Consider the following 24,203-nt stretch of genomic DNA (forward strand, 5'->3'; position numbering starts at 1 on the left):
ACTCTCAATATTAAAACAGGGCCCGATTCCATTGAGCTGCTCGAGCAACTATTGCTTTAAAAAATTCCTGCTAAACAAAATAAGTAGGATACCAATCATAGGATACTTATGACATTGTATTTAAAATAAGTAGGATACCAATCATAGGATACTTATGACATTGTATTTAACTCAGGTAACCTCATTCTGGTTAGCATACCTTTTCGAGCATAAGCGGCTCCATGAAATTGGGCCAAGGTAATTTATATGCAACTTTTGGAGAGACTTTTGGGGACGCTAGGCGGCAGCAGACTTACCAGGTACATTTGTTATTTTCCCAAATGAAATATACAATGAAAATTGCAGAATGTCTGCGCACACCCAGCATGCCAGCATTTCGAGGGAGGCCTAGACTTGTTCCCACTAATGACATTGTTCTAATTTTTTAGAATTAATTTGAATTTTGAAACACATTCCAGCACTTGACTAACTGAACTATCTAGCGGTAATGTTGAATGGTCGCCCTACTATGTCAATATCTTTGTGGGGGTAGACCACTATGCTAGATAGCTCAGTGGATTGAGCGCCTACTAGTTAATCTTTAGGCCGCGGATTCAAGTCATGCTCAAGTTAACTTTCCTTTGTTCAACCCCAAATTATTGATCATATTAGCCAGCCAGCTTCCCTTTTAGCAGTGAGATTTACATATCACAAGTAAAAAAAGTCAACCAACGAAAAAAATAAACTTACCTTCGATTCAGTAAAACAAAACAAAAAATGAAGTCTTAACATAGAACACTCAGAGGTAAAAATGATGCACATAAAAGACAACATGCAGACATTTATACTACACAAATCAAAAACCCCCAAAACAATCATTCCTGACGACAGGCATACACTACATGGCTGACATCAAAAAACAAAAATTGAAAGTCACAACTTCACTTAACAAGGTGCTTGACACAATAACTGATGCATAAATATATACAGATATCTCACAATAAATTACAAATTAATCACATTGGTCATTTTATACTTGGTCAGGACTTTTAGCTCCCAACAGTCCAATTACTAGAACCACAGCTGCAAATGTCGTCAACCCTTTGAAATTGGATCCCATTTGTTTTTCAATTTACGAGAAGATCCTTTGATGTAGTTTAATGAGGTCAGAGCTAAACCCCATTATTAAAGCGAAGGGTAGCAGCAAGGAGGTTTGTATCACATCCAGAATATGAAGGAGCCGGTGACCAGTTCGATGGGAGCATACAACATTGGCTTTGGGTTTTGTTTTTTAAAATGAAGTTTTTGATCTTTTGTTCTGTTTAGCTTTGAATAAAAAAATCCTTTTGAACTGATGTCAGAGTTGGCTGCCATATATAGATGGTAATAATATTTGAATCAAATCAAGTGTGTTAAGAAAGTGGTTAAAAAAAAACACAAGGCAAGGTTTTGCAAAAATAACCAGGGCTGAGGTTTACCTCAAAGTTTGAGACACTACACTCTGGAACCTCAGTAAGAAATTGTTTCCATTTTTTATTTTCTTAAAAAATTTGAAGCACCGGAAGCAAACCAATTTTGATGAGTCTTTGATAACTTGAAACACGTCGTTGACAACGCCAATGTTGTACCTCCCCTTCAGAGTTCCTCGGAAACTCCCCTCCCAATATGACAAATCCCTCTTTGACTTCCGAAATATTAAGCAAAGACCCAACCCCCAACTCATCTGCTGTAAGGAGCCTGGACTGAATGTTATCTGGATTCTTTGTTTGATTGTCGGATACCTTTATGAGCTAGTCTGTTTTGAATGACCCCCTTGTTTGACTGGCGGAGAACTTTACAAGCTATTCTATTTAGAATGACTCCTTGTTTGATTGGCCGGAGAACTTTACGAGCTACTCCATTTATAATGACCCCTACCTTATCAATGATGCGATCCACCTGTCGATTCTGAGATCCGATCTCGCTCTGCATGTCGATGGCCATGTGGCGTAGATTACCCACAATACCGCTAACCTGTTGCAGGTTCTCGTCCATCTCGTCTTCGCGAGCATCATTTGTTATCCTGTATCATGAATTTCAGAAAGAAAGAAAAATTGGGAGAGAGGAAAAAAGGGTGAATCGGCTGTTGAAAATTGCTTAGTAATAAAAATGATCGGTTGTTTGAGTGCACATATCTTTTGTGTCTAGGCGTTTTGACCACAGCACAGCCCTTCTCAACGGATTTTTCATTCTGAGAAAGACTCTTCTAGATTCGAAACGTGAGGTCATTAAGCTTTTTGAAAAGAAGAAAAAAAAAGGAAACAGATAGCTAATGTCTGCTCCCTTAACAGTGTCATTTTTCTGTTCCCTGGGGCCAACCCCGTGGGAATAATGGCTGGGTCTTTCACACTATACCCCTGATCTCTCCAGGCAAGTGCGCCAGGGTAACCATGGGTTTAAAAAAAAAACTCACAGGCCTCCCCCAGGGCTGCATTCCACGGGGATAAGAGATACAGTGTGAACAGGGCTGCAGGAAGAATCAAGATATGTTATATACCTTGTAATGTAGGTTGAGGGCATCCCACTGCCGTCGCGGTTGTCCTCCATCCGCATCGGCTGATTGGAGTTGACTTTGCCGTCCTCAGAAGACTTCCATGTTTTCTTGTAGTCGTCTCCCTTCTCAAAACCCATGAATCTTAAAAGAGTGGGTAAATAATGATAAATAATAATAGTGGCTTCTCAGATGGCATTCAAATCTGATGCTCATGGCATGGCAATCCAATAATATTACCCCTGGTCACTGGGCAATTTATTTCATTCCTTAAACCATCTCACCTCCCTTGGGAGCTAAAGAGTATACAGCCTGTGCTGCTAAAATTTTAGTGCACCAAGCTAAATCAATCACAAGAACCATCTACATGTAAGCCCTCACAGGTACCCTGTATACCCCTTGGTAAAGAGAAGCAATTATAGTTAAGTGTCTTGCCCAAGGACACAAGTGTCATGACAGGGATCCGAACCTACATCCTGGTGACTTGGCCACCAGAACTTGAGACCAATAGACCGATCCAGTAAGCTCCGCCCACGACGCACGTGTGAGCAAGAACACGTGGGGCTCTCCAATGCCTTTCTGCACAACTCTGTCGCGCACGCCAATATACGCGCACTCATGTCGGACCTTATTTGTCGGACCTTCGTTGCGTTGTGATTGGTCAATACGCAATAAGGCGGAGCTTAATGGATCCGTCTATGCACAATACTTTTCGTCCACAACATTAAATGTGAACATTGAACCAGCGGTGCTCTGAACATCAATTATGATGACATTGTAATTGTAAGAGTTGACCTAGTCTTGGTTCCAAGACGCTCCAGTAATGTAGACACAAAATCGCCATCTAAAACACTCATCACTAGAGGGCGCTATCATTCCTGTAACCGCTTAATCACCTATAGTAGTTTGTGGCGTGATAGCAATTACAAGAATGATAGCGCCCTCTAGTGGCAAGCTGTTCGCTGGGTGATAGCGATTTAGATAGCGGTTAGGTCTTTCATGACTAAATCACTCGAGCGTCTTGAAACCAAGACTAGCGTTAACACTGTTTTTTACTTCTACTCCTTAATTAGAATTCCACACTAGTGCTTAAAGTAAAAGCAAAGTAACTTGATCTCAGACAAAAGTGAACAATTTACGTGTGCGTACATCCAAATTGTTTACCCAGAACTTAACTACACTACTAGTAGCGCAGTTTGGTGCGTCGATGACACATTGATTGCGTAGGTGGTGTATTAGCCGGGTATTTTAAGCAAAAGTGAGGTCATTAGTGCGGAATGCTTTTCTTACTTCTTCCATGGGCAGACGCACAGTCCGCAGCATTTCTCCAATCCAGTGAGATTCTTCTCTGCTTCTCGCATGTCAGCGTTAATCTGGTCCATTCCTTCCTCAATTCGATCAAGTTGCTCTGTCAAACAATACATCAAATCAAACAGTTAAAAAAACACCTTCTAATCATCATGAGCGGTTGAGCCCGATTCATACTTCCTACGCTGTGATATGAATTTTGACGACACAAATTCGCAATGAATAAATAGTAACAGTTTAGTTGTGCTCAACTCCTTCAAAATATTCGCTGCGAATAGAGATGTGCCATCATTATTCACTTCGGATGAAGTATGTATGATTTGGGCTTTAAACAGGGTGTCTAAAAAAAACTATATACACTTTTGAAATGGCTGCCAAATACAAAATGTATGATTCTGGGGGAAATGGTATTTATGTATATATAGCTTATGGACTAAAGTTTCAAATGACACCAAAAAGTCTGAAAATAATTCATAATTGGGTAAGCACTGCTCCTTTTTTGAAAAGGGCATGAAAATTAGGTAGCGCAGGAATTAGCCTTCCAATTTGTGAGAGGTAGTCCTTCGGAGCTTACAAAAATGAGGGTGATGTGATAAATTTATGATTAATACGATCAGTGTGGGTTTGTTGAGTGAATTTTATGGTTTATTAAACCAAACTGTTATGCATGAGTGAACAGGAATTGCGTTTTTTTAATGTAGCTTTGTAACTTTCCCTGGTAGACTTATTGGTGTGTTCATGGGAGTCAGAATGTGGTAATGGTACATGTTGCAATTTACATATGTTTTATATGTGACTTTGAATAAAAACCTTCACCCCACATTTAAGTTTTCGTAAGATTAGTCGAACATCTCATTGATTTACTTATAACCAGATGAGGATTATGTAAATTGATTATTCAAATACGGTTTGTTGAAAAAAAGGAATGACACAGATGTTTGCTATTTATTCTTCAGGTAACTCATAGACATGAAGAATAAGTAGCCAACATCTTGGATTGAATTTTGTAAGCTTCAAAGGATTTATCTCTCACAAATTGGAAGGCTATCTCCTGGGCAACTTACAAAAGTGTGCAGTGCTCACCCAAGCATGAATTATTTTTAGACTTTTTGGTGTCATATGAAAATCCATAAGCTATCCATACATTTAAACCTTTTTTTTTCCAGAATCATATACTTTTTATTCGGCAGCCATTTCAAAAGTGTATAATATTTTTTGAGACACACAGTACACCAAGATTGTTAAATCACAAGAAGAGTCTGTATGGTTATGGTATGGGAAGGGTACCCTCAGTATAGAGTGATTTGTTAACGTTGTCATTCTTTGTTAGGACAGGAGTGAAAGTAATTGCTGTGAAAAAAATAGTCCGAAAACTATGATCAAAATGTTAGGCAGCATGTTGAAATGATAACATTTTCACCCTTTGGTATCCTTTGTTTCTGGAAACAATATCCTTAGCGCTAGAGAAGTACATCAAAGTGCTTAATTTGTTCATATCTGAAGAAAATATCAACTACTGTTTTTCACCATTAAAAAAAGATGGATTTTTGATAAAAGTCGGACATTTCTCATTCCTTTAAGAAGGATTTTGTTTTTAGTTTCCGTCAGATCAGATGATACGATGCAAAGCATGCTTCTGATTGATCAAAGTAATTTTTAGAAAAGCATTTCATTTATTAAGTCAAAATGGGTGACTCCAAAAGGATTACAATCATTTGACTTTTTGTTCTGCACCAGTAGGGCCCCAATCCACTTTTACAACAAAAGTTTACAACACAACTTTGTTATTTTAAAACTGACACAAAGTTACGACATTCAAGTATCTATTCTACTCATACAAAAATGACATAAATAATTTTTTTCATAGGCAACATTACAATTTTTACTAAGTTTGTCAAGGGATTATTGCCAACACTCACTAAATCTGAAGAAGAAAAAAAAACACCAAAAGTGCGACATGTATTCTATACCAACATTTTGGAAATTATTAAGACTGGCAACCAATGAAAATGTCAGGAACTCAATGGCGACCAATCTGCCGACATCAAAAATTTAAGCCCCTTGCTGCAGAGGAAATATTTTTTACAACAGGCTTATCTTATCTGGAGTTTATTATTCATTGAAGCAATTTGGTTTCATGAATAATTAACAGTAAATGCATTGAACAAAGAAGAAACTACCATGCTTTTGATGATAGAATCAAATCAGCGGTACCATTGTTTCAGATGGAATGATCAAAAGTCTTTCTAAGTTTGGCAAAAACTCCTAAATTTTTTTTTTTAAGCGAACCACTTTTGCATCACAACTTTAGTATGCGGTATGCTGTTCTACGCATAGAAGTTTTACAATAATACATGTTAGTAAAGAGAATACACTTGTGCCAGTAAACACATTGTACAATAATTGGTTTTGAAAGCTCCGAGTTTGCAGAACTTACCCAATAATCTTTCATTACGAGAAAATCGTGAAGTTTTTTCCTCCAACTTTTAGACAAATATTTCAGTTTTTTAAATTTATTTATTGGAACAAATGCTTTCTATGGTCACTGAATGAGTGTCAAATATATGTTTAATTTGGTATAAGGGGGGTGTACTAGGGATTACATAATACAATCAGCAAATAAGTTATTCACACCATCACCAAGGCAACCAGGGTTAATGAAGGACACATGCCACCACGAAACGACACCTATTAGACTGCGCATCAGCTGTTCACAAGCAAAGCGCCCTCTGTTGGAATCTTACATGTGGTGGGGTCTGGCGAGCACAAGTTAATCAAAATTATATATAGGCGAAGAAGTAGACTGGGTTTTCAGTACTACCCTGTATAATCGTTTTAACAATGCTATGCATAATGCGCTTGCCACCAAGGCCCAATTTCATAAAGCCTCTAAGCATTAAAACTTGCCAAGCACAGAAATTTTTTCCTTAAAACCAGAAACTGTTTTCCAGCCAAAATTCAATACATTTTAAATTGTTGCAACTGGTGCCCTAATAATTTTTTGCATAGGAAAAAAAATAGGCTAAGTCGTATTTTCTGCAAAACAGCTTTATGAAATTTGGCCCACAGATCAACAGAGGACGCTCTAATTGTAAACAAGCGATGTCACATTGTCTAGAGAATGAAATGAGTCAAGATGTCACCTCCTTGTTCATCCAACATAACAAGAGTCCGGATCCCAGCTTCTTTACTCTATAGATTGATGGAGTACACAGAATGGAACACAGAACGGGGTACAGAATGGAACACAGAATGGAGTACAGAATGGAACACAGAATGGAACACAGAATGGGACACAGAATGGGGTACAGACATGGGGATGGGGTGCAGGTTTGTGGGGTGGAGGATGTACAACGGATATGAGGACGGGTAAAGATTGGCGGAGGGGAAAGTGTAAGCATGCAAATTAAACGAGTGACAAGAAGAAGAAAGACAACAATGAGGGAGTGACAATGAGTTTGAGACATTTGACAGCAAGGATGAGAGGATGTGGACATAGATTTCGAAACAGGATTTGGAAAGTGAGTAAGAAAAGAAGTTAATGGAGGACAAGCACAAGGGAAAAACAGGGTTGAGGGAAGGGATATGGTGCAATGGTTGTACCAGGGCATGAAATCAAAAGATTAATAGATAAAAGAACATCAAGATGAGATAGTTGGGATGAGGAGGAGTGAGCGATTGGTCAAAATCAATCAAATCGATGAGGGGGGAAAGAGAGGGCAGGCAATGACAAATAGAATGGAAATGAACAAGTTAGCAAACATAGGGGAAGCATGATAAAGAAGCCAAAAGAAAGTTGTTCAGAAATGGAACCGGTTTGAAAATGAAGCATTCAAACATTCAACACAAAACGGTGACAAATAAAAAACGTTCCAGATGGTACATGGGGACGGAGGTACAGTGAAAAAAAGGGGGGGGGGGAGTGAAGATCCATCACCATGAGTAGCAAATATTGAAAAGAGATAAAAAGGGGGAAGAAGATACCAATAACATTATAATAAATGAAATCGTCATAATATACAGTTTCGTAATTAGGCCATCGTGTTGTGATCTGTGTAAGATCTGCACACCAGGCAGAGAGGGAGAGAACGGTCCAGATGGTTGTTGGTGATTCCATGAGTTGCAAGGAGAACTCTGCGGACGTTAAACACTTTCTCCCTGGTGCAGGCAGTTCTCACACGTCTCATAAACAGATGTGAACCTACAGTGGCTTTTGTTAGTTCAGATTAATTCCACTTCAATTTATTCGCACTGCAATCACTCAGAAGAAAAAAAATTGTTTGCTATTTGAAAAACTTTGGTAGTACCTCCTTTTATAAATTGCTCCTTTTCTTTCGAAGTAATTAAAACCACACTGTATGATCAAATACAGCACAGACAAATCGTGAGCACAATCAATCTGAACCAGCAAAAATAGTTCAATTAATTCAATCAGAGAGTGCGTCAATACAACAGCGCCCTCGCGTGATACATACCTCCTTGCTCGTCCAGCATAACGAGTGTCTTGATACCCACATCCTGACTCTATGTTTACACACAAGCACACATACAATATGTAACAAAGGCATGACAATAAATCATCAACAAAAAATTACACACTAGAACAATATTTCAATAAGCCTTCTTGAGGTATGGCTGGCGGGCGTGATAGGAGTGTACCCGAACCTGATAGTGTTCTAGTAGTGTGCCCGCCATAACTAGTGCTGGGCGAATAGTGAATTTTTGATATTCGGATACCGCTGGCCAACTATCCGAAATTAACCGGATATTCGAATAGTTTTTTCGCCGCTAGAGGGCGCTATTAAAAAAAATTAAAAATGTGTTTTTTTTTAGCTGCTAGAGGGCACTGTTCGTTTGTGAATGAGATCATATGGGCGGATTGATATTAGTTTCAGACAGTGTCACTCGGTTCATTCATAAAAATAACCAGATCTAATTTAAAGATGGCGATTTGCTTTTTCTTTTGATCGTGATTGACTCTACGTGAAGGAAAACTTTTGTAATCTTTGAACAAATTACGTCAGAAATGTCATTGTTTTAACTCTTCACAGAGGTGAGCATAGTTAAATACTTAGTTTATGCTGTTTTATGCTGTCTTAATAGAAGTTTCATAAGGATTCAAACAAAACATTCCTATCAGTTGTTGCCCGACGTCCGCGGATATTCGGATATTAAAGAATATCCGGTTACTTGGTTGTAATTACAGAACTATCCGGTTTATAAATAGGTATTCGCGCCCTATGCGGATATCCGGTTAAAAAAAAAAGGCATTCGCGGTTACGTATAGGAAAACCTATTCGCCATTAACCGGATATTTGAATAATTCGCCCAGGCCTACCCTAGCCATAACTCAAAATGGCTTATTAAAAGTAAGGTAAACAAAACAACATAAATGAAAATAAATAATCTGTAATTGTCAGCTGTACACAACTCAAAACAAAAACATCAATAATATTTATCAGATTTGGGGGACAACAAATATCATATTAACTCTTTGAAATTGGCCTTGGATGTAAAAAAATCCCCCAAGGGAACCCCCTCCCCAACCCCACCACACATCTCATGTACATGCAAGCATCAACTCTATGCTTGCCGTTCACTATGACATTGAAATGGCTGTCAATAGCCAGTAATTACCCCATTCAACAGAAGACAATACACTCATGATGCAGTTTCTCGTCTAGTTATAAATGTATGCATTTTTGTCCCCCTAGGTCCACAAATGTATTCTGATTTCTTAAAATTTGTGTACAGAATTCATGTCTGCATGTTACAATGCCAGACAGATTTTGATTTTTTTTAAATATATACTGTTTATATTTGTGAAAAATTCAGATCGCATTTTTTTTTTTTTGGGGGGGGGGGGGGTCAGCAAAAATGTATCACTTACTACTTTTAGTGGAAACGTTTAATGACTCTAGGTGGCAGCAGACTAACCAGGTAAAATACATTGTTCTTGGCAATGTCAAATGCTCAAAACTACATTTAAAAAAAGCATAAATATACCTGGTAAGTCTGCTGCCACCTAGCATTCCAAAATCTCCCATTGGCAGAAAGCAGATGCATTTGATTTTATCAATGATTTAATGGCCTCATTATATTGAATGTTATTTAATGATATTTAAGTCAAGCTTTTGAAATCTTTAATTGCTTCTTTTCACTTGTTTGCCTTAAAAGATGAATCCCCAAATTCTGGTGAAATCATAAAAAGCACAAGGGACAAAGTATCACAGGGCAGAATCTATGACAAATTTGAAATCCTGAAAATTCCCAAAACTGTGTCCTCGATCGGTACAAATTAGATTTAACGATTGATTTCATTTTTTTTTTTTTTTGCTCTTCATCTTTCCCCCCAAAAAAGAAGGAAACAAAAAGAAGAATCCCGAAATAAAATTTGATTTCCCCCATGCATGTTTAATCACCAGCCATTGTTACCAATATATACCAGCTCTGGCAAATTAAAAACATTTCCGAAATCAAATTTACAGGCATAATTGTGGTGGGAACATGGACGTAAATCAGCGAGTAAATCGCATTAGTACGATTGTGTGGGTCTGTATGCGGCTGTACTTGATTCCCAATGTGTACAGACACCCCATGGTTGCGTGATTCTCGATGTAGTTAAGTAATTGTGGATTTTTCCCAGGGCCTTGTTAAATCAAGTATCTTATCATGGGGGTTGATGTGAATTCACGTAACAACTAAACCATGCAATGCCAAAATCAAATTAAATACAGAAAATAGATCAAGAAACACACACAAAAAGAAAGAAAAACCAACACAAAAATATAGTGAACACAAACAACACCTTGAAAACTTCAAAATGAAGTTAAGTAGAATAAAGCTAAGGCTTTGACTTTACTTTACAAGTCACATATTCTTTTCCAAGCCAAAGTCAGCCATGATTTCAAATAAGCCCCATGTGCAGATATTACTTAAGATTTGTAAATTTGCATAGTGCAACACCCCCCCCCCCCATTCTAAAAAATATTCTGAAATCTGTCCAGGTCTGTTGCTTGAGAGTTTGACAAAATTTACTTGATCGGCAGCTTCAAAAGCTTGAGAAATGGAGAAATAAAAGCCCATGACACAGGTGTAATAAAATACAGAGGTCTTTGCAGAGATGACACTCCTGTCACATGAAGAAGCTTTGAGCATGAAACAATTGACTCGTCAGTTTTTCTTATTAAGTTGCTCTGACGTCTGGTCACTATAGGGTTATCATCAGCCAAGCGTATTTCCGCACCTCGAACCCAGCTCAAATGTTGTAACTAGTGTTTCATTAGTAAACGTCACTGGTAGATGAGTGAGAAGAGAGACATCCTAGAGCAGTACAGTATTCTGTCTTTCTTGTCGAAAGATTCACACAGAAGTCTTTTGCAGAAAGTTATATAAAAAAACTCTTCCCCTAATATCCATCCCCCGATATCAGAAAAAAAACACCACATGAAATAGCTCTGTTGAAACGTTGCACATGATAAGAAGATATATTATTATTTTGAGAAAAAGATACCTGGAACATTTTACAGAAAGCTGCAGACTCTCTCCCCACCAACTAAAATCATCCCTCGCTATCAACCAATGCAAAAAACACACACAAAAAACATGAAATAGGGGAGAAATTGGCTCAGCGAAAAACATTGCACAAGATAAGAACTTATAATATTCTTTTGTCTAAAAGGTATTTTTACCCGGGAACATTTTTACAGAAAGTAAACATCATCTCTCGATATAAACCAGGGTTTGGATGTTCAAGAAAAAAACATAAGAAATCAGGGAGAATTCACCGCGGTGAAAAACATTCCACGGGATAAGAAATGCATCCAAGGGGGATGTTTGCGACGAAGATGGTTACGTTAAATGCATGGAGACAGTGCGCCATAATAACCTGAAGCCATCTTAGGTTTACATTCATCACAGCATCCAGGGTCTCTAGTGGCCAATGTGCACAGCGCTTCCTCACTTGGGTATTGTCCTTTGATGGACGCACACAAATAACGCTGAATTCACCTAAGACTGGATTCTAAATACGTCCAGCCAGCACTATCTGGAGTGTGTATTAGCTTTTGTCTGATGATCGAAGATACCCTTCTTCCTTTTTCTTATTTTCAATCCCCCAGCCTTTTTCCCTAATCTCTTGAGGGTCTTTTTGCTTCTTTTAAAGTAGAAGGGATTTAGGCTCCTGTCTTGAATAAATGATGCTATGTGGCCAAATTCTACTGGATATCGTACATTAGTTGATTCCCAAATACTTCAGAGTAAATCAGACGGGTGACAAAGCTCTTTAATTGAGGCAAGCTCTTCTTATTTTGTCCTCCTTACACTTTCCTTCGCAGTTATCAAAATGCGCATATATATTACGTCTTACGAATTCCACGTTGATTATTCAATTTATTTCATAATAAATGGTACAAACAAATAAATATTTAAAAAACGCAACCCAAACACAATTCGACATCCCCTTAGCTAAACCACCCCCTCGCATGAACCGAACGTAGGGAGAGAAGAAGAAAAGAAAGAAAAAAACCCTCAAAATCCCAATCTTGTCAATTATTGTTTGGCTACAAGATTTCATGATGACTGCAGCGTTCGATTAGAGCTTCCATGCATCACAGCCTTCAAAAATAAACCCCCCCTGTCGAGGACCACATGCACTGTGTTTAAACACATGAACCATTGCATCTTTTATTACTTTCTACAGTCAGAGGAGGATATGCAAGTGCCTTAAGCATACACTCAAATGGCATTTTAAGTAGTGTTTCTGCGTGCGGTTTTCAAAGCTTCGGAGAGGGACAGAGTATTGAGAATGATCCTATTGATCAGAGAGAGATTCAAGCCGCTCCGTCTATTTTAAGAGTTTTCCTTCTCTTCTTCTTCCCTCCTCGTCTTTTTAAAAGCACATTTGGTTAAATTTAGACGGTCCAATTCGAGGGAAGTATATCGGTTACAGGATTTTGTGTCAATACGTGATGTTGATCCCATTTTTTTCCAATGCGCCATGCTTTCCTTACAGGTGTTGTCATAATTTTTTCCCTCTTTTTTTCGCTCTTTCGTTCAGGATGAATTCATACACCCTTTAAATACTCTTGGAGTACGAGCCATCTGTGCATGTTGTACTTTTTTTGTTTCATGGGATTTTGATCAGTAACGTGGGACAAGACTTACGGCCAGAAACAAAATGGCGAGTTTATTTTGAGTTGATAATAATTAACTCACTTATACAAGCAAGCATCCCCAATAATAATACTTGCAAACTGTACTAATATAGCCTTTCACTAACCTCCCACCCAATTGGCCTCAAGCTTTTACACAAACAAAAAAAATTTTAAGCATAGATTTGGAAATGGTTTCATTTGGAGCAGTTTTGGAGCAGTCCAAATACAGCTTGAAAATCAAAGAAGAAGAATCATTGTACACTAAACAATAATCATTATGCAGAAAGACAAATATTGAAAGTTTACTGTCACTTCCTAACATTCCAATAAATTGCATTGATCTATGGCAACAATATTAACAGGAAATAAATCTCACTTGTATCCATTAATGTCCAAGCGAAATGAGCATCACTGAGTGACGGATTTGTACGCTATATAAGAACCACCGTTATCATTTTCTTAAGTCGTCTGAGCCATCTTATTTCAATACATTTTCAAAAAGAAGTCAGGGAACTAAACCAGAATGTGCAGCCTGACTGTTACGAGCCAATCACTTTTATCTTCAGGGTAGAATGCATATATCACTGGTAAGTACGTGCTGTTGATTCAGTTTACATTCAATTAGGAATGATTACCAGGGAAGAGAGTTATTCACCTTCTTAATCTATAGAATGTTTTTTCCCTTCACATCAGCAATTCAACTTAAAGGTGAATAATTCTTGCAATTTTGTTTTGTGTGTGTGTGCAATTGTAAAAGCTGGAGCATTTCAGACGAAATAATTATGCAGGATGCTTAGATACCACCATTGCTATCTTCTTAACAACTAAGCTTTCTGATAGAGTAACATAATAGACCCTTCCCATGAAATATGTAAATTGCACGTAGCGCATGCGCACTAACATTTTGGTTGGCAAAAAGAGGGAACATCGCGCTGTTTTGTACACGGCTAATGGGTGCGTGACGCAGGCGCGTCTGCTTAGTGCACAACTCTATGGCGTTTGCCAACCAACAGGGTCTGTACGCATGCGTGAATGTAATTAGCATATTTCATGGGAAGGGTCCATTGATGAGGCCATTACCAAAGTGTGAACCTACCTAAAGACACATCAAATGTTTTTGACGTCTACCAATTGAATGCCAATGCACTAATTGAAAACTGTCCAAGGAGGTTGAGTGTTGCAATGGGGTGCGTCATGGGTCCCGCTATGGGGTGCTGCAGGGGCGCATCATGGGTCTTGCATGGGGTGCTGCTTGAGGTGTCACAATTATTCTAATCTGTTGTATGTCTGTTGCCAAAGACACGATAAAGTGATCTCCATCTCAAAAGCAAACAATTTTCTTTTTGTACCCCGGCAAAGTATCTTGTCAGGGCTTGACACTTTTCTAAAATTTCAAGTCTATAATGAAATTTCATAAAAATGAAATAAAAAACCCTCCATTGCTTGGTCAAGGCTCGTGACGAAGAAGAAAAACATTGTCAGTCTTTTATAGATGGTGTGGTCGTGATGAGCGTGAGTATAATATCTGTCAACTGTCAGCTTAACATGCCAGGTTTGATTAGACTAGGGGTGTATTAACAGCAGGTGCTGAAGCTTTGTCCAGGTGTCCTGATGAGGTAGACCTCGCTACAATGCATCCTGATTCTAGATTATATCACTCCACCATACTCTGCGCTAAGAGAGTGTTACAATATAAGGATATACATGAGCTCAGGAATGTAACTTAGCAACAGTCTCATAGTGTCAATTATTAATAGGTGGCCCCCCCCCCCCACTTCTTTTACTATTTTACCTTCCTTTCTGTTTACATTTTACACTATTCTTTTAAGGGTCCGAATACCTGAATGACTCTGAAAATTAATGGCAATAAATCCTCGTACAGCAGCTTTGGTTATGAGTTAAATGCATTTTGAGAAACTGTTCGGTAGTCTAGTTGGTAAGACACTGCTCTAGAATTGCAAGGGTCGTGGGTTCGAATCCCACCCGCGTAACATGCCTGTGATATTTTTTCACAGGACTCGGGAAAGTACTGAGTATACAGTGCTAACACACATCGGTGTATGGGTAAAAAAACAAAATTAATATTCTTTATCTCCGATGCAAATTTAACATCTATTATATCGCTGCGGTACCCGCTGCCAAAAAATAGGATTCGAACTGCCTCTAGCTGCCGGGCAACCTCGGTAGTCTAGTTGGTAAGACACTGCTCTAGAATTGCAAGGGTCGTGGGTTCGAATCCCACCCGCGTAACATGCCTGTGATATTTTTTCACAGGACTCGGGAAAGTACTGAGTATACAGTGCTAACACACATCGGTGTATGGGTAAAAACCAAAATTAATAGAAAATGTTCCCTTCAAAGTACTGCGGTTATGGAAACAGATAGGCCTATCCATTTGTATCCCCAATAAAAGGAGTTCCAATGCTACCAATTTATTGCAAAAGAATCTTGAACTTAAAAAACCCCAAAGATTTACCCAGAATCAGTAGAAAAAGTAGAAAAATGAGGTTACAAAATGCACCAGATTGCCTTGTTCTAAAAATTAACAAAAAAACCATCGACCATCTCCTACATCTTGGATCGAACAAAGCATATCGGATTTATCATTTACAGGCCAGAAGAAAAGCCAAACGATGAACCTGTCGGCCGATGTTGCTAGCCTTTTTTATTTTATTCATCGGGTATTGTCCATTTCCACTCCCTGGCTGCACTATTTCCTTGCTTCGTACCCCGCTTAATCATATCAGGCATATCCCAGGCACCACGGCACTTTGATGGATTCCTAATCATGCCCTCATTCTCAAACAAAATTTGAAGAGCTTTCTCGCCAGTACAAACACAGATGCAGCGAGGCTGATGATAATTAATGAATATTCATGTATTACACATTGCCTTGCGACCCCCCCCCCCCCTCCTCCTCTCTCCTCCTCCTCGCACCATCTCAAATAAAGAGAATAAACGATGCAGGGAAGACCTGGTGACAATGATGTACTTTGAACGATGGGAGTTTGCGTTACAAACTGTGATGGCAATTCAAAGAGAGTGCCAGCCTCGGTCCTTTGTGAGTTGCTCTCACAAAAAGATTTCTGGCTCATTCTCAGCCAAGTACTTCTGCAGTGCGGACATCGAGGGATTTCTTTTGTGTCTACATCTTTTTCTCTGCAAAACAAATCCGAGTACCTCCCAACTTGAGGCACTTATCAAATGTTGTTGCAAATCCTACATCTACATACGCCCCCCGGGGAAGTTGACAAAACTTCAAAAAGAACAAGTCCCGCATTGGGGAGTTTTTTTAGGATTGGATTTGTTTAATTATTTCCCGACAGAGTGTCTCGAGAGGTCCCATAGGGTTACATACGGATGAGCTCATTTGCTACTTTGGTCCTAGAAGTGGCTGGCTTACTTAAAGGCAGTGGACACTATTGGTAAAGTGAAAGACTAGTCTTCTCACTTGGTGTATCTCAACATATACATAAAAATAACAAACCTGTGAAAATTTGATCTCAATCGGTCATCGAACTTGCGAGATATGAATGAAAAAAAAAAACACCCTTGTCACACTAAGTTGTGTGCGTTGAGATGGTTGATTTCAAGACCTCAAGTTCTAAATCTGAGGTCTCGAAATCAAACACAGGGAAAATTACTTCTTTCTCGAAAACTATAATGGCACTTCATAAGGAGCCGTTTCTCACAGTGTTTTGTACCATCAACCTCTCCCCATTACTCGTAATCAAGTAAGGTTTTATGATGATAATTATTTTGAGTAATTACCAATAGTGTCCACTGCCTTTAAAGGAACTGAACACTATTGGTAATGGCTCTAATAGTTATCAGCATAAACACTTACTTGGTTTGAAGCCTGTAGTGGCTTTCTACAGTAAAAAGCAATTTGAGAAATATTTCATTTTGAAGTAATGTGGTTACATGTATGTAAAAAGGTATCAGTTTCTATGCCCCAAAGTTTGAATCTGAAAAGCATTACTGCAGTAAGGCTTCTCAGATTGTGTATTCCAATAAGGGATTATTCTTCCTGCATGAACATATGATTTTTTAGCGATATCCTAGAAACTCTACCACCTTTTAAAAATTATATTAAGAGATGTTAAATTTGCATCGGGGATAAAGAATATTAATTTTGGTTTTTACCCATACACCGATGTGTGTTAGCACTGTATACACAGTACTTTCCCGAGTCCTGTGAAAAATATCACAGGCATGTTACTAGGGTGGGATTCGAACCCACGAGCCTTGCAATTCTGCTTGCAAGACACTGCTCTAGAATTGCAAGGGTCGTGGGTTCGAATCCCACCCGAGTAACATCGGTAAAGTACTGAGCATACAGTGCTAACACACACACATCGGTGTATGGGTAAAAACCAAAATTAATATAAAATTATATTGTATACATCTACATTAAAGGATTAACGGAATCATACAGGTTTAAAAAGCCAAAGGTATAGTTTGCCTTAAAGGTAGGGGACACTTCATAATATGAATAAATGTATGAAGAAAATATTTTACTATAATGTGAATTTTCTCTCATAAAAATTACCAATAAGTGTTATCCTTTTTTTCTGTAAAAATGATGAGTGTTGCATATATCTCCATGCTTCGGACAGTGATGGATTCATCTATACACAGAATCTACCGAGACACCAAGCTCCTCAACCTGTGTGTCCCCACAGTGAGGGGGGGGGAACAAGCAGCCCCCACCCCCACCTCACCTCCCCCGCTGTTAACTATGCACTGGAAACGTTCCTCGCCGTGTACAATTACCAGTGTGTTCTCTTTGCACTAGACCTGTGTGTGAGGTCGGTTGGTTAAAGCTAGCACACCATCTTTGATAAACCGTCACGTACAATAATCCATTAGGCATGACGATCAAATAAGAGCGAGGGAGTCGTCCAGAGGGGCTATCAGTAAGGATGGGGAGTGATGGGCCCGGCCATCGTGATTAATGACCTAGTGGATTCCACAGGGGCCTGGGATCAATTTAAGGGCCAATTTACCTTGAGTCAATATCTCCAATTGATGATTTTTCCCCCACAATATATTGTGTGAAATGTTGCCTTTTGTTTTTCACTCAATATAAATTCAAGATCCGTTCAGGGAGGTGGGGGGGGGGGGGGAGGTTGGCTAATAATAATTGTTTCATAAATTCTGCTCAAGTAGGCTTGTTTCATTTCAGTTAATTTATTTGAAGCCAAAAACTCTCAGAAAAGTGAACTCAATCGCTAACCAAGAACCCAATTGAAGAGAATACAAGGAAAGCACTTTCAGCTTTAGATGTTAGATGAAAAGCCCAGAGAGTTCCCCCCAAGAAACGCGCATTCTGGTAAAGACTAAAAAAACGAATACACATAGGGCCCATAGCATGATTCAAACCAAGGTCCTTGAGGTGGGAAGTCGATGACAGATATCACTATGCAAACCCGTCCACTCTTGTCCAAACCACTGGACTGGCTATGGCTAAGGCTCTTTAGCGACATACCACTAAAGAGTAGGTCTTTTCGGCGATCCAACAGTAGCCACTTCATCAATCCATACACAGCCCTACTTCTCTACTGTCACTTGAGCCACAATAAATGAATTAAGTTAGTTTGGTTACTGCAAAATAACCCCCTTGAAAAATGAAACCGTTTACGAACAATACTCAAATAGTTTTCAGTTATTGCAAATAGGTCATGTATGCTTCCACCATTTCATTTTGTTAGTATTGTGTTGCAATGACACTGCCCACCGCTGGCGGAAATTCAGGACTTACCGATGGCAGAGAGAGGGAGAAAACGTGCATAATGCCATGGCATTCCATGTGATAGTATAACCGAGGTTTCCTCGCTTAATTAACCACTGCAGAATCGAAGAAGATGATACCCTACGAGTAGAGAATGGCAGTCCTTACTGCAGCGGTAAATGGCACTACGAAACTAGACCTGTGCCCTGATGTTACCATTCTCATACTCAAAATCATGAGCCCAAATTAGAAACTGTCATAAACCATTACTGTTTACTTAAAGATTTGCAAGGACAAGGGTGCTCATCAATTGCAAAAACAGTTTCATCTGCGATTTTCATTTAAAAAAAAAGAAAAGAAAGAAAGATCCACTTCCTGCACTTAGAAAAAAAAAGAAAAAAAGAAAGATCAAAAATCTATATTTGTATGCCGCGGCATTTTTGAGAGTCTACAGCGCCTATTCCATGGGAAAATAGTGTATTCTCTGCATTGTCCCCTAGCAATGTAATCCAAGTCGATGTGGAGAGGGCTGAATATACCTACTTCCTTGAAGGAATAAAATTCTTTGGCTGTCAAAACAGACGTGCTTGAAGAGCGTTGCGGGCAGACCATCACCTTTCCTCTATCATGTGTTAATGTTCAATCACCAGAGGCCATCACCAGACAAGGAGCAGATAGTTAGTGAGAAAATGCCACAAGCCCATCTACAATAACACAACCTCAGATGGACCTTAAAGGGCTGCAATAAAGCATATATCTCCAGTTATATAGCATAGATTTTTCACTTTGATTTATTCTCCAGAGTTGTTTCCTCCATTGCAGTTTTTAGTCGTCACTTATCTCAACTTCTTTCGTGCCAGATTATCGTCCCTATGTATATCTTTGTTTTGTTCAAATAAGTTGGCTCAGTAAGTTTTTTCAAAAATTTAAATGAGTTTGTTCATTCTCTTTTATTCTTAAGGCACTCCACCTACAAGCATTGGCTAATTAGGATTGTACCCCCACAATATTTTTTCTATAACATTTTTTATGTTCTGTTCGAGATGGAAATAAATGTTAAATGAATTGAGTTCACAACAGATCTCTGATAAAAAAAATCACACTTTTTATAGTGATTTGGGGTTGAGCAAAAAGATACTTTTTTAGTAACTCACAGCTCAAGCAGAATAGTATCTCTTAATCATTGAAAATGTTCTTCTACACCAAGTAAACCTCTAAGACAACTTTATTAAGGTTTACTCATTCAGTATACTAGAGGACCTGATCTCCGCTAAACTGTTGTTAATCTTTTCTTTCGTCACGGTGTACGAGTTGAAACAAGACATTTGTCTGTCTGTCCTTGTGTTTGTCTAGCCTATTTACCCACAGAGGGACGATTTCTCCATCAATCTTTGACTGCCAGGCACCTCGTGCTCTCTGTCCCATATTATTCTCAATGTATTCCCCTGGTGTCATCTCTCCATCTTCTGCGTTGCCTCTCCCCTCCGATGTGTGTGCTCTTGGGTTTCAGTCGAGAAGAAGTCTTCCATTATGCCTCCCGGGTCAGATGTCTCGGGCCCATCTCTGTTTCTTCTTTGAACTTCTGTCGTCCTTTCCTCCCACGATTGTTGTCCCCCATGCCAAAACTATCACCCAATTGCCAGTACCTCAGGAGAAAACAGTTGCCGGACTGAACCTACTCTAGTAGGATGATTTATAGCCGGGCAGTAGAGACAGCACAAAAAGGCAAGAAAATGATCGCTGTTTACATCTTTAGTGGTCAAAGTGACCACGTATAATCTCAGCTATTGGACTAGATAAATGATGGTCATTTTCATCCCACGCTGAGTAAATGGATTGGGGGGGGGGGGTTATCCAAGGGAGCTTCGCAACTTCATGAGAAGTATCCAGATTACCCAGCATGGGAAGAAAGTCTTCCAAGCACTTCATTATCTACAATAGCCACACATTCTGAAATGATGACTGCAAGTTTACAGTTTATTTTAGTGTTTATTAATGAGGAGCTATAACCACCTTTTCTGGTAATGCCATGAAATACTGCTGTAATGCATTGCCCTCCATCTCAAGCACATTGCCCTCCATCTCATTTCAAAGGCTGTTGACTCTCTTTTAAATCAACATTAAAACCACATCCTTGGTGGGGTCAGAGCACTGATATGATTTTCTTCAAGGGTCGTACATAGATAACAAAAAAATCCTTGCTTGAAGTATATTTCTTTTAAAGACATTTTAGTAAAAAAAAAAACAGGTTTCATTGTTGTCCATCAACTGTAATAAACTTTGATCACCATTTGTGTTGTTTACACAAAACATTATGGTTAACTTGTACACGATGCCAGAACTACATGTTTTTTAACACTGAACATACCCCAGTAGTAATTTTCTCAGGATCAAAACCAAAAAGTCAATCCCTGGGCGGGTTAGAGCACTGATAACTCCTTCCAACTAGTACGATGCCCAAGTGCACCACATGGACAGACATCACCTGGCCATTTTGTTGTTTTCCCCTGTAAAGTGAGGAGTGATCATCGCCCATTAATTCCTTAACGATCATCATTCAGTCTGCTTGATTGCCGTGTTTACAGGTCGGTTACACAAAGCCCCTGCCACATGCTGCACGCCACTCAGACACGTGCACATGTCAGTCCACGGAGTATTTTCCTCTTCCAAAGACTGATTGAAAACTCCCATGTCACCAGCACCACGTACGTCATTTCCTCAGCCAGACTAATGTCATTTTTCTAAAGAGTACAATCCTCTTGTCCGTGTACTTTGACCAAATCCAATCTGTAATCCTTTTTGGTCTTCGCCAATTGTGGCTCAGGGATTCTTCCTGCTGCACCGCTATAAAAGAAAAAAGCTCCCCTCCCTTGAGGCGGTATGACGCAAAATAAACTCAGTTTGATGACCTGTTGCGCATAGCAACATACAAGGTTATGTAATTTTTGCAATTTTTCTGCCCACACATTGACGTGGTGTTTTTGTAATGACCATCAACCATAGCCTCGTGAGTGGGATAATTAAGTGGACAATGTGTCCCTTAAGACGGCCTTAGTCATCGAGTTTTTTCCCCCAAACAATCAGACATGACCCTGTAAATTGGTGACAAACTTCATTGCAGCGCAAACCTGCTCCCTTTTTTTTTTTTGAAAGGAATTTGATTTCCACCACAGGATAACTCTATATTCCCCAGTGGCTCCCTTGAACGAGAAATCATCACAAATTTTTGCAGGATCAGTTCCGTTTCATTAATGCAGCGTATCAATTGAGGAATACCAGTACATCCACACTTAGTGGTCCCACCGCCAGAAGGCAGTATCCAGACCAATCCGACGACTAGTATCTTTTTTTATCATAAACTCTGAGTATTTCTCCTTTCTGTAATCCCAGTTGAGCATCCCTAACTCACACCCACGGCCTCGCCATTCCGCTGTTCAATAGGCCTTTTGATTGTCTGCGAATACGACTGGTCCATCTTCCGGGTTATATTCTCGATGTTACTGTCGTCTACTTTTGGCTTGTTTGCAGACTTTGAACATCAGACGGTAGGACGGTCAAGATCAAATCTGAATTTGTACGGGCACGGCGCGGTGCTACAATCACAGTCGCAGAGGCTGGCACTGTTTGTATTCACATTGAGGGCGCACTTCGTTCTTCATATACTAGAAGGATGTGTTCATGATGAAGTTGACTATAAAGCTGTTCAGTGTTACAGGTGTTTGTCAACAAAGGGGAAATCACTTTGACGTTGATCACTTTGACTCAGGTTTGGAATTTCTTCTTTGAGAGAGAAAAGTCACTTTATTTTGGAAAGGGCAGTTCAATAGCTTATAAAGTCAAAACTTTTGAAGGGGCACCAAGGCCAATACCAGGGCAACATAGGCCAAGGCCTTCGTGGTCATTGTATACTCTTTGCCATGCCCAATTATACAAAACTGTATCAGCAACATAAACACCAAATAGCTTAATGTGAACATGTATCACAGTGGATATGAACACTTGCCCATAGTTTTCTTTTCGTCATGGCCAGTGTGCTAGATAGAAGACTCACTCATGGTACCTGCATTTACAATGGTTGATTGCTGGTGGCCATGTATGGATTTTAAAGTGGTACTGATTGTAAAACTCTCAAGCAACCCACTGCAACTTCTCTCTATTCTTAGGAACCCCCCGCTTAAAGGCAGTGGACCCTATTGGTAATTACTCAAAAAAATTATTAGCATACAACCTTACTTGGTGACGAGTAATGGGGAGAGGTTGATGAGGTTGATGGTATAAAACATTGTGAGAAACAGCTCCCTCTGAAGTGACTTAGTTTTTGAGAAAGAAGTAATTTTCCACGAATTTGATTTTGAGACCTTAGATTTCAAATTTGAGGTCTCGAAATCAACCATCTAAACACACAACAACGTGTGACAAGGGTGTTTTTTCTTTCATTATTATCTCGCAACTTCGACGACCAATTGAGCTAAAATTTTCACAGGTTTGTTATTTTATGCATGTTGAGATACACCAATTTGACAATTACCAATAGTGTCCAGTGTCTTTAATAAAAATTCTCTAATCCATAAATCAGGAAAGGAGCCCCTTTTAAAAAATTTGGCAACCAGAATTTGTTTTGAAAAGACAGAGAGTGGAGAAAAAAAAATCACCATAACACAAACAAACAAATCAATCACAAAATCAACGCACAGGAACACACAGAATTAACGCACAGGACATAGTGTGAATCGATAGGACAAGTGCCCTTAATTAACTACACTGGAAACACGTCACTTTGTGCACATCAGTATTAGCCCTGTGTACACAAGCAAACATCCAATCAAGGAAGTGTCTAAAAAGAAGTGACTTTGGGTATAAAGGCTATGCTAGACAGCTAACTCAGCATATACTTCAGCACTGCATCTGAAGCTGACAGCCAAAGCCATAGCCACAAACCCTCAATTTGCCAAACGACACAATGACAACCCGTTGCCAGTGAGAAATAGACTTGTTCAAGCATCCTCACTGAATTGCTTGCAGATGAGCAAGTTGTTATCAGTCAAATTTGAAATTGTTTTCATTTGTTAAGTTGCTCGTTTCAAAATTTTCCCTATTTCACGGCATTGCTTTATTGCTAGTAAAGTTATGCATTTGGCAGGGTCTCGTTAGTCAGAATTCTATGGTAAGTAGTGCCATACAATAGACCTTTATCAAAGGGGTGTCCATCTTGTATTTCTCCTATTGAAATCAGTGCAACCAAACGGAGGCAGGACAGGCAAATAGTCTGGTCCTTTTCTGGTACAGTTTTGAGCCAGTATACATTATTAAAATTGCACACAGGAGATTTGACCAGGATGGCTTCAGCTTAACAAAGGTCTGGCCCAGGGCCCAATTTCATAAAGCTGTTTTAAGCAGAAAATACCGCTTGACAAAATTCTTTGCTAAGCAAAAAAAGACTGGGGCACCGGTTGCAACTTTGTAAACTTAATGGATCGTTGGCTGGTAACCAGTTTCA

General features: G+C 39.2%; 1 protein-coding gene across 2 annotated transcripts in view; it reads right to left on the reverse strand.

The window, feature by feature from the left end:
* Window positions 1–24,203, reverse strand: part of LOC139937866 (synaptosomal-associated protein 25-like) — a 131,729-nt gene that overhangs the window by 18,554 nt on the left and 88,972 nt on the right. Inside the window, exons 4-7 of one of the 2 annotated variants that reach the window (XM_071933241.1) lie at window positions 6,961–7,009; window positions 3,800–3,917; window positions 2,516–2,653; window positions 1,897–2,041 (exon numbers count right to left, since the gene is read on the reverse strand). In XM_071933241.1, coding sequence (XP_071789342.1) covers window positions 1,897–2,041; window positions 2,516–2,653; window positions 3,800–3,917; window positions 6,961–7,009 — 450 coding nt within the window. Of the gene's footprint in view, window positions 1–1,896; window positions 2,042–2,515; window positions 2,654–3,799; window positions 3,918–6,960; window positions 7,010–8,292; window positions 8,342–24,203 lie in introns of both variants that reach the window. The other variant, XM_071933231.1, reaches the window with a different exon arrangement.

Source organism: Asterias amurensis, chromosome 1 (assembly GCF_032118995.1).
Source record: "Asterias amurensis chromosome 1, ASM3211899v1".
Taxonomy (NCBI): domain Eukaryota; kingdom Metazoa; phylum Echinodermata; class Asteroidea; order Forcipulatida; family Asteriidae; genus Asterias; species Asterias amurensis.